Source organism: Pteropus alecto, unplaced genomic scaffold (genome assembly GCF_000325575.1).
Source record: "Pteropus alecto unplaced genomic scaffold, ASM32557v1 scaffold98, whole genome shotgun sequence".
Lineage (NCBI taxonomy): Eukaryota > Metazoa > Chordata > Mammalia > Chiroptera > Pteropodidae > Pteropus > Pteropus alecto.
The window spans coordinates 213,797-224,303 of record NW_006443570.1 but is presented as its reverse complement, the minus strand read 5'-3'; the positions used below and the strand labels follow the sequence as shown (position 1 = coordinate 224,303).

The window sequence follows — 10,507 nt, the reverse complement described above, 5'->3', positions numbered from 1 at the left end:
TGTGGACAGTCAGGCCTTGGGAAGTAGCCTTTTTTCTGCCCTGTCTTTCAGGAGGACTATCGCCGCACTGTGACGGAGATTGATGAGAAAGAATATATCAGCCTTCGTCTGATCATATCAGAACTAAGGAACCAATATGTAAGTAACCTTGGCCCCTGCCCACAGTTGCCCTAGCTTCTCTTAGTTCTGGTGAAAAATTTCTTGCCACTGTCTGGGGCTCAAGATGAGGGATGGAGGTAAAATGAGTAGAACAAATTCTGCTCATCAACTGACTGTTGAGAACTCTGAAATCATTGAGGGTTTCTACCTGGGTATCTCCCTTATTTCTACCTGAGTGGGAAGGAGTGCAGTATAGTATAGGGGCAAAGATTAGGTTGTTAGGGTCAGACAGACTTAACTCTAGAATTAGCTCTACCTGTAATGTGTGGCCTTGGGCAAGTTGTTTAACCTCATATTTTAGTTTCCTCACCTCTAAAGTGGAACTTGAGTATCTACTGCACAAAGATGGTTTTTAAAAATGAGTGCAATAACACATTAAAGGACCAAGTGCAATTTTTGATATGTTAAGAGCTTGATAAATGTTAGTTATTGTTAGATACTCGGGGCCTTGGAAGTACCCAGGTATATCCAGTTTGGGGTAGTAAGAGGTGTAGGGCAGCACCCTGAATTCAGGTTCAAATGAGTGATATTGGTATTGGCACTATGTGAATAAAATTGCTTGGGGGTTTGGGAAGGAGAGATCGTGTTTTCTTTTTGAGGTAAGGGTAGAACAGATGTGTGTTTCCCTGCTCACTCTTTTTCTAGGTCACTCTACATGACATGATCCTGAAAAATATCGAGAAGATCAAACGGCCCCGGAGCAGCAATGCAGAGACACTGTACTGAGGCCAGGGCCAGGGCCAGGGCCAGGGGACTCTGTGAGTCTGGCTCAAGACCGACATTGCCTTGGTTTGTTACATGACTATCGTGATGGGGAAACTGGCTGGAAATAGTAATCACACCTCTCTGTTTTTAGTTAGAGTCTAATGAAACTCTCCTGTAGTTCTGTGACGTGTTTACCTCTTTTTTCAGGCCTCAGGAACTCTTGTATTTCCTTCCCTAATACCCCACACTCAACCTGACTTAATTTCTGGAGAACTCCAGGTTTATGTGTGCAGGATGTTGGCACAAGAATACTTGTGTTTTCTGTCCCCTCTCTACCCCCCGTCCCCCCAGTGTCTTGGGCTTTTCTTCCTTCTGATGATTAGTTGGTTAGAAGCTGAGGGAACTCGAAGGAAAGTGGTAGGTGTTTTTTTTAGAATCCAGGTCAGGAGGGACCAGCTCCTCTCCCTTATGTAGTGTCTCTTGCCACTGTGGTTGTTGGATCCTCCCTGCCTTGACACAGTGTTCAGGATGATGACTTTGAGTTTCCCACCAAAATACATCCCACCTTGAACCTGATCATGACAAGAAACACCTAACTCCTTCAGATGTTTTTATAACTAGAATTTTCACATACACATATGTGCGTGATAGACACACACTTACAAATGAACATACATCTGCCTATCTGCTCTGTTACCTGACATCCTTCCATCCTTCCCCAAACCCTGTCACACACACACTGTTCAGAAGATGATAGTTGTCTTAGTTGTCATCTGCTGGATCCCATCTGATATTGTAGCCTCTTGGTGCTCAGGGGCTGGTGAGTTGGAGGAAAACCAAAAGGTGAGGAGCAGAGGGATTGGGGAAGGTTCCTTTCTCTGTGACTCGGGTCCTTTTGGGCATTATTGCAAAGGCCAGTCCTCTGACTCCTGGTTCCTTCTTCCCAGGCCAGTTGTCAGTTGGGATGGGAATGTCTACAGCTGTGAGGGCCAGATGCTGCTGCTTCTGCTGGGCTTTCCCCTTGGGAAAAATATTTCTCTTATTTATAGTATTGTGCTTCCAGGGAAAGCAGTCACTTGTGTGTGTATGTGTATGTGCATGCACACATGCATGTACATATTGTATGTATGTGGAAATCTGGAGAAGTCAAAACCATAGAAGAGTTGCCTCTTATCTCTTGAATCTTCCAGAGATATCCCCCACTTTTTTATTCTCCCGCTACTAGGGAGTCAGTATCTGCAGTCAGCCTGCTGGTGACTCTCAATGTCTTTCTTATTCTTCCCCCGTCTTGGTCTTCCAACCCCCAATTATATCTCCACCTGGATGCATCATTTTTACTCCCAGTATGTTACAGAGAAGGAGTCAGGATGCTGTCTTCCCATGAATAGTACTCAGTAACAAACCAATTGCATTTTAGTTGGGCAATGCCCCTACCCACCCTCCAGATCCCTTCCAGATAAAACCCTTCCCTCCTCCCACCATGCATTTCTCAGTTTCCCTTTTTGTTGGATTGTTCCACTGTCCCTCCTCCTACCCTACCACCCTTGGATCGTAATGTAAAATTCTTTTACCATGTCAAGAAATTATTAAAAATACAGGTACTTTGACCTCTTTTTAAAGCCGCAGACCCTGGTGCGATGCTCTGGTGGCTAGGGACATATCTGTAATCACATGCGTGCACGTTGGGACACCTATCTTCACATAAACCTCCAGTCATCACCCTATTGGGTGTCTTTGCCAATTGAGCTTCCTCTTTTTCTGGAATAATGGAAAGACTGAGGCTTCTTCCTACCAAAAAGCAAGGGGGGGTCCTTCATTTATGTTCAGTCTGAATTACGTGAAAGTTAGCTGTTTCCTAACCTAAGCTGCTTTCTGTCCTGACCCTCACTCAACAAGATCCCTAGTTCCTTCCTTCCCCTGTGATACCCATGAACTGCCAGGAGAGGCTGCTCTAGTTCCACTTGGGGAATCACCTGGTGTGAGGCACACCCTACCCTGTCATATTCTTTACCTTATACTAAGTCTCCCCTCTGAATAATGTCTTAAATTTCTTGAGGAGATGCCAGGAGACACCTGGTTTTGGTTTTCAAAAGACTTGGAGGGCTGTCTAGGACACTACTCCCTCTGAAATAAAGTTTCCTCAACGTCCACCTTGTAAAGTAGCCTTCTGATATCCAACGATCCTCTCATTGTCTCTGCAAAAAGAGATCTAAGGTCTTGGACGATGGAGGAACATCTGCTCTGTTCTGTTTTCAGAGATCAGTACCAGTAGCTAACAATTTTTTAATGCCTACCCTGTGTCAGGCTTTGCTGAGCACTTTATGTGCATGATCACATTTAATCTTCATGATTCTGTAGGGTAGATATATTCCTGTTTAGGTGAAGACACTGAGACTCATGATAAGGTACCTTCCCTGAGGTCACACAGCTTAAAAACCTGGAATTGGTGCACAAACCTGACTGCTAAGCCCAGGCACTCACCGCTCCTCCTTCCTCACTGACTAGATAGAAGAGGTCTGAGACTACAGATCGAGGGCTTGGCCACAGGCAGCTAGCAGAACACAGTGCTTACCGCTGAACTGGGCAATGGATCCTGGAAATATTGGTGGGTAGTGCCTGCCAGGAAGTAGGAAAATGGACAGTTCTAGTGCCTGCATGCAGCACACAGGCCTTGGTTGGGCATCTGAGATTTGCATTCTTTTTCAGACTCATTTTGGGTGGAAGGTAGGGTTTAGCGTTAATCCAGATGCCCTCTAATCTAGTCTTAATGATGGAAATCAGTAGTGAGTACTGACTGCTGCTAGTAGTTCAGGGGCAGGGGAGATACGCTGCACGTGGAGGTAGTACCTTGGGCCAAACCACAGGACAGAAAATTGGAACAGAATTATACAAATCAAGGTCAGAAATTTCCTGTTCAACCCACGGGGTGGAGTTTTCTCCATTCCTATCCATCCTACTGAATATAAGCCCTTATTTGATGTCAGTAACTGGAAAGAGCAGCTGGTAGGACTCTCATTTCAGCTCTCGGCGTTCACCATGAATCCCAAGGTAGTCCTCGTGTTCCTGGCACTGTCCCTCATTACCATCTTTGCCCTGGCCTATGTCTTGCTGAGCAGCCAAGGGGGCTCTAGCCAGCCTCCCCGCTGCCCCTCCATATCCCACAGTACCCAGCCCTGGACACACCCTGGTCAGAGCCAGCTGTTTGCAGACCTGAGCCGAGAGGAGCTGACGGCTGTGATGAGCTTTCTGACGCAGCAGCTGGGGCCAGGCCTGGTGGATGCAGCCCAGGCCCTGCCCTCGGACAACTGTGTCTTCTCGGTGGAGCTGCAGCTGCCCCCCAAGGCCGCAGCCCTGGCCCACCTGGACAGGGGGCGCCCCCCGCCTGCCCGGGAGGCACTGGCCATCGTCTTCTTTGGCAGACAACCCCAGCCCAACGTGAGTGAGCTGGTGGTGGGACCGCTGCCCCACCCGTCCTACATTCGGGATGTGACCGTGGAGCGTCACGGGGGCCCCCTGCCCTATCACCGACGCCCCATGTTGGGAACTGAGTTTGCCCAGATGTGGAAACATTTGAAAGAGGTGGAACTACCCAAGGCACCAGTCTTCCTCGCTTCAGTCTTCAACTACAATGGTTCCACTTTGGCACCTCTGCAGGCTACCCCGAGTGGCTTGCGCTCAGGGGACCGGACTACCTGGATAGCCCTCCACCATAACATCTCAGGTGTTGGGATTTTCCTTCACCCAGTGGGGCTGGAGCTACTACTGGACCACAGGGCCCTGGACCCTGCCCAGTGGGCTGTCCAGCGGGTCTTCTACCTTGGGCGCTACTATACAGACTTGGGACAGTTGGAATGGGAGTTTAAGGCTGGCCGGCTGGAAGTGGTTAGAGTTCCCCTGCCCCTGCCGAATGGGGCTTCATCCCTGCGGTCCCGGAGCTCCCCGGGTCCTCTTCCCCCTCTGCAGTTCTCACCCCAGGGTTCCCGATACAGTGTACAAGGGAGCCTTGTGGTGTCCTCCCTCTGGACATTCACCTTTGGCCATGGGGTGTTCAGTGGCATGAGGATTTTTGATGTTCGGTTCAAGGGCGAGCGAGTGGCCTATGAAGTCGGTGTCCAGGAATGCGTATCTATCTATGGTGCTGATTCACCCAAGACGATGATGACCCGTTACTTGGATAGCAGCTATGGACTTGGCCGTCACAGCCGGGGCTTGGTGCGGGGAGTGGACTGCCCCTATCAATCCACAATGGTGGACATCCACGTATTAGTGGACAAAGGGACAGTCCAGTTGCTCCCAGGGGCTGTGTGTGTATTTGAGGAGGCCCAGGGACTACCTCTTCGAAGGCACCACAATCACCTTCAAAGTCATTTCTATGGTGGTTTGGCCGGCTCAGCCCTTGTAGTCAGGTCTGTGTCATCCATAGGCAACTATGACTACATTTGGGATTTTGTATTGCACCCAAATGGGGCGCTTGAAGGGCGGGTCCATGCCACGGGCTTTGTCAACACAGCTTTCCTGAGTGGGAGAGAGGAAAGCCTCCTCTTTGGGAACCGTGTTGGGGAGCAAGTGCTGGGGGCAGTTCACACGCATGCTTTCCACTTCAAGCTGGACCTGGATGTGGCAGGTGAGTGCTCAGGGGTTGAGGATCGAGAGCTGGGGTGGAGCAGAGGAAAGACAGACCCCCAAATCAAGCCGAGGCAAGAGAAGGGCTGGCATTCCAGCACCACAGTTCATTGTGGCAACGGAGTGGGGACTGATTTGAGTGTATTCAACTGCAGTGAGCCTGAAATACTGGGTTTACTGGGTATCTGGCAAAAGGCAGAGAGGCTTCTCTGCCAGGTCCTGATTACCCGGCCCCTCTGACTTGCTACAATTGTGAAATTAGTTTAAATGCAATGGCTGTACCTGGTTGCCTTAGCCTGGAGTGACACTGTGGATGGCGAATTTGCCCTGAGGTGGGGCAGGGCTGGAGTTGGGGTTATCCAAGTTCTCCCTAACTAATTCTGAGAGTCAGTGGAGGTGGAGAAAGCAGAGACCTGAACAGAGGGTAGGAAGCAGTCTGTCTTAAGAGGTTTTCTGAGTAGAGGTGGTCCAGGGGCATGAGAAAGGTAGGTTCTAGCTGGGAGTTGCTCCATAGGATTTCAGACAATGGGATATGGGAGCGCGGCCCCATCCTCCTGGGGGGCCATCCCATTCCTGCCAGCACATGTCATCACAATGGGCTCTGCAGTGACCTGGCAGGCATGCAGTAGGCTTGCTGCAAGTGTAGAAAGGGAGTTCTCAAGTAGGTCTCAGGGCAAAAAGAGGACTTGCTGCTCATAACATGTTTTTGTTGAGGATGGAAAATAACCCACTTATCAAATCACAGATGATTAGAACCAGGAAGAAAATTAGAGATCCACCAGACCCTCTCCCATTTTAAAGTTAGAGAAATTAAAGAGGGTGGGGAGGGAGATGGGACAGGAAGTGACTGCTCAAGTATAACAGCCTACTTTTTTGTGAAACATTTTTCTTTTCTCTTGAGTATAAAGATATGACGTGTGTGTGTGTGTGTGGTGTGTGGGGGCAGAGGGCAGGAAGAACTAAGAAAATAGCATGATCAAAATGACATTAACGATTCTTTGACATATTTAGAATATGTCTATTTTATGATTTGAAATTTCTCTTTAGCATTTTTGGTATTAAAGAGCTTTGTCTTGGGGAGTAAAATCAAGTAACATTTATTGGATCTCTAGTGTGTGCAGCACAGGCCAGTACTGTGGCCCAGAGGTTATGTCGGGCCCCTGTGCACAGGATAACCAGCAGAGGCTCTGGCTTCCATGTGCCAGGTGCCTTCAGATAGGTCACATTTAACATAACTGACAGTCTGAAACTGCAAAAACAAAGTATCTGATCAAGTGCCTAGTGGGGTGATGAGTGCAGGTTACGAATGCAGTAGAGTTCCAGGGAGTCTCCAGACAATTTAAAGACATGAATCTACTCACTTCTGAAAGTTGTCCCCACCTTGCTGAAAAAGAAAGCAAATTCTCAGAAGTGGGAAGGGTATGCAGGGCACCATGGAAGGGGATTGGGTTTTTCCAGCCAGCTTCTCCAAGACAAATATCCCTTTCATAGTTACGGGAATATTACTAGCCATCTGCATGTGCTTTTCCATTTACAGAGCTCAGCCATAGAACAGCTTTTACAATGCTCAGTGTAGAGATTTGGAAAATAAGAATCAGAAGCCAATAATTGGTCCAAGGTCTATTGGGTAGACCAGGGCTAACAGAACTGCTGCAGTGATGGAAATGTTCTATATCTGCATTGTCCAATACGTAAGCCACTAGCCACGTGTGGCTATTGAGCACTTGAATTGTGGCTAGTGAGCAACTGAATTTTTAATTTAAAACTGGTGGGCAGTAACCATATTGGACAAGGCAAAGTTGAAGAAGATGGGCTGGCACCCAAATCTCGACCTCCTGGCTCCCAGCATGGAGTGCTCTCTAATGAACTCTGCTGCCCTTTGTTAGGGCAGTGTCGTGGATGTTGTGAGGTAGGTGAGGAGCCTGGCTCACCTGGCGTGGAACTCCTTTCCCTCCCATCACCCTGGCAGGGCTGAAAAACTGGGTGGTAGCTGAAGACGTGGTGTTTAAACCTGTGGCAGCCCCTTGGAGTCCAGAACACCAGCTGCACCGTCCACAGCTGACTCGGCAGGTCCTGGGAAGGGAGGACCTGACAGCTTTTTCCTTGGGAAGCCCCCTTCCTCGCTACCTTTACCTGGCTAGCAACCAGACTAATGCCTGGGGTCACCAGCGTGGGTACCGAATCCAGATTCACAGCCCCCTTGGCATACACATGCCCTTGGAAAGCGACATGGAGAGGGCCCTCAGCTGGGGGAGGTGAGGAGAACCCTGGGCAGTGGGTGGTAGGGAAGGACTGGTCCCCTTCCCGATCCTAGCTCTTGGAGACCCCAACTCACTATTCTTGGCTTACCATTCTCCCCTATATCTCCTCTCAGATCCAAGTAGATGTGGGATGGGAGATGGTCTCACACAGAATCTGATCTAAAGGACTTCTGGGACAGTAAAGGCCTTTGACATTTCCTGACCCCACCTTCTCACGACATTCATTCCTGGTCAGATACCAGCTCGCGGTGACCCGGAGGAAGGAGGAAGAGTCACAGAGCAGCAGCATCTATTACCAGAATGACATCTGGACGCCCACTCTTGCCTTTGCTGACTTCATCAATAATGAGACTCTCTTAGGAGAGGTTGGTAGCCCAGGGGCAGAGGAGAGAGCCTCCTCTGTGTCTGGTATCTTGGCTGCCCAACCTCTGGCAGTAGGTTGGAGGGAATTGTACATTTCCAGTTCTCAGATTCAGGGGCCAATGAGTTCTCTCATGACCAACATGAGTCATTCCTCCTAGGGTGAGATTATCCTTGGGACACTGACTACCCTATAGTTTCTCACATGGATCACTGAACCCATTATGTGGGCCTGGGACTGGGAGGAGGTAGAAGGGGGTTAAGGCTGGAGGCTGGGGATTGTGGCTGAGGGGTGGTTCTTTGAGTCTTGCCTCCAAAGTCCTCTAGCTCCTCCCTTTTCCTGCAGGACCTGGTGGCTTGGGTTACAGCCAGCTTCCTGCACATTCCCCATGCTGAGGATGTCCCCAACACAGTGACTCTGGGGAACAGAGTTGGCTTCTTGCTCCGACCCTATAACTTCTTTGATGAGGACCCCTCCATCTTCTCCCCAGGCAGCGTCTACTTTGAGAAGGGCCAGGATGCTGGGCTCTGCAGTGTCAACCCTGTGGCCTGCATCCCTGACCTGGCGACCTGTATCCCGGACTTGCCCCCTTTCTATTACCAAGGCTTTTAACCCCAGAGTGTGGTGGGATACAGAGAGGGGGTGGGCATGTGCTAAGATATCCATACTTTTCTGTTCTTACTTCCTACTTCCCTGACTTCAATCCTCTTAATGTTTCTCAGGAAACAGCCTGTTCCCACACTAAACCCCCATATATCCTTTCGGTTAATTCATATTTTCAGTTTCTTATTTCTAAATGATGATTTTATACAAATGATATTATTAAAATATTCCAGCAAAAACACCACAAATCCTACGACTCAGAAATAGCAAGTGTTCACATTTGGTGAACGTTATGCCAGACATTTCTTTATCCAGGTGCATTGAAATGGAAGAATAGATAGAATTTTGTAAAAATAGATGTAATATGCAATTTATAATAAAAAATATGACAAAGTTTTTACTTGATTTTCTTCTATGTGACTGGAAGTATCTAGAATTCCCCCAGAAAATATTAAGGATTTTGGCCAAGGAAATTAGCAATGGAGGAGAAGAGGACAACGGGGACAGACCTGGCCAAGGAATGCTGCTTGGGAAGCTGAAGGGCTAGAGGTGGGGGTTTCCTTGGAAGGAGAACAATAGTTCCAAGTTACAGGAAAGAGAACATCTGGCCTTGGGAAGATAGAGGCTGGGGAAGAAGCAGAACTGAGCGGGGTGAGGGGCCACAGACCTTGCTCCCTGGTAGTGGTGTATTTCCTGGCTCAGGCTGGTCCGCTGCATTATTTTGAAATCCCTCCCCTTCTCCTACCCAGCTCTCCCGAGTTCCAACCCTGACCCAGAGAGCAGAGTCTGATTTGGAGCCTGGAAGACAAAGCCATTTAAGGTCTGTGGAAATCGCGGCTGCCCTGCTTCAGGCCCGCCCCCTAGCCCTGGCTGGCCCGGCCCCCCATCCCTCAGCCTTCCCAGTTCTTCCCACCCTCAGTCTCTTGTGCCTCTGAATACAGGGAACCTAAACCAGAGTCCAGGATCCCCCAATATAGGAGCCAAGAGAGACCCTCTTCTGCTGGCCTGAGAATACACATCTCTACTCTGGTTCAATCCTCTGTCCCTCTGTTTATGGAACAATGAACCAGAAGACCACCCTGGTGCTCCTTGCTCTGGCTGTCATCACCATCTTTGCTTTGGTGTGTGTCTTGCTAGCTGGCAGGGGAAGAGATGGGGGTGAACCCAGCATGCCTCCCCACTGCCCCTCCATGCCTTCCAGTGCCCAGCCCTGGACACACCCTGGTCAGAGCCAGCTGTTTGCAGACCTGAGCCGAGAGGAGCTGACGGCTGTGATGAGCTTTCTGACGCAGCAGCTGGGGCCAGGCCTGGTGGATGCAGCCCAGGCCCTGCCCTCGGACAACTGTGTCTTCTCGGTGGAGCTGCAGCTGCCCCCCAAGGCCGCAGCCCTGGCCCACCTGGACAGGGGGCGCCCCCCGCCTGCCCGGGAGGCACTGGCCATCGTCTTCTTTGGCAGACAACCCCAGCCCAACGTGAGTGAGCTGGTGGTGGGACCGCTGCCCCACCCGTCCTACATTCGGGATGTGACCGTGGAGCGTCACGGGGGCCCCCTGCCCTATCACCGACGCCCCGTGCTGATCCGAGAGTACCTGGACATAGACCAGATGATCTTCAACAGAGAACTGCCCCAGGTGGCTGGTCTCCTCCACCACTGCTGCTTCTACAAACGTGGAGGAAGGAACTTCGTGACGATGAACACAGCCCCCCGGGGTTTGCAATCAGGGGACCGGGCCACCTGGTTCGGCCTCTACTACAACATCTCAGGGGCTGGGTTTTACCTGCACCCCGTGGGGGT

At 50.0% G+C, this 10,507-nt stretch overlaps 3 protein-coding genes across 5 annotated transcripts in view; all 3 read left to right on the top strand.

Moving 5' to 3' along the window:
• The window catches only part of PSME3 (proteasome activator subunit 3), a 6,331-nt gene extending 3,854 nt beyond the window's left edge, over positions 1-2,477 (top strand). For both annotated transcript variants that reach the window (XM_006924576.3, XM_025041546.1), the window contains 2 exons: positions 52-138; positions 805-2,477. In XM_006924576.3, coding sequence (XP_006924638.1) covers positions 52-138; positions 805-885 — 168 coding nt within the window. In that variant the 3' untranslated portion in view covers positions 886-2,477. The remainder of the gene's footprint in view (positions 1-51; positions 139-804) is intronic.
• A 138-nt stretch (positions 2,478-2,615) lies between these two features.
• On the top strand, positions 2,616-9,117 carry AOC2 (amine oxidase, copper containing 2). Of its 2 annotated transcripts, XM_006924574.3 has the most exons (4): positions 2,616-5,488; positions 7,457-7,742; positions 7,984-8,113; positions 8,455-9,117. In XM_006924574.3, the coding sequence occupies exons 1-4, from the start codon at positions 3,901-3,903 to the stop codon at positions 8,719-8,721; spliced, it is 2,271 nt and encodes a 756-aa protein (XP_006924636.1). In that variant the 5' UTR covers positions 2,616-3,900; the 3' UTR covers positions 8,722-9,117. The 2 variants fall into 2 exon arrangements, with proteins under 2 accessions (XP_006924636.1, XP_024897310.1); XM_025041542.1 differs by lacking the exon at positions 8,455-9,117 and having other exon boundaries at positions 7,862-8,108.
• Positions 9,118-9,468: 351 nt separating this feature from the next.
• The window catches only part of LOC102897640 (membrane primary amine oxidase), a 6,908-nt gene continuing 5,869 nt past the window's right edge, over positions 9,469-10,507 (top strand). The window contains exons 1-2 of the mRNA XM_006925097.2: positions 9,469-9,532; positions 9,654-10,505. Coding sequence (XP_006925159.1) covers positions 9,774-10,505 — 732 coding nt within the window. The 5' untranslated portion in view covers positions 9,469-9,532; positions 9,654-9,773. The remainder of the gene's footprint in view (positions 9,533-9,653; positions 10,506-10,507) is intronic.

Excerpts from the sequence above, each read along its gene's own strand:
- AOC2 (XM_006924574.3), top strand. The coding sequence starts at position 3,901 with ATGAATCCCAAGGTAGTCCTCGTGTTCCTGGCACTGTCCCTCATTACC. Across the intron at positions 5,489-7,456 it reads GCTGGACCTGGATGTGGCAG|GGCTGAAAAACTGGGTGGTA; the intron begins GTGAGTGCTCAG and ends TCACCCTGGCAG. Across the intron at positions 7,743-7,983 it reads AGGGCCCTCAGCTGGGGGAG|ATACCAGCTCGCGGTGACCC; the intron begins GTGAGGAGAACC and ends ATTCCTGGTCAG.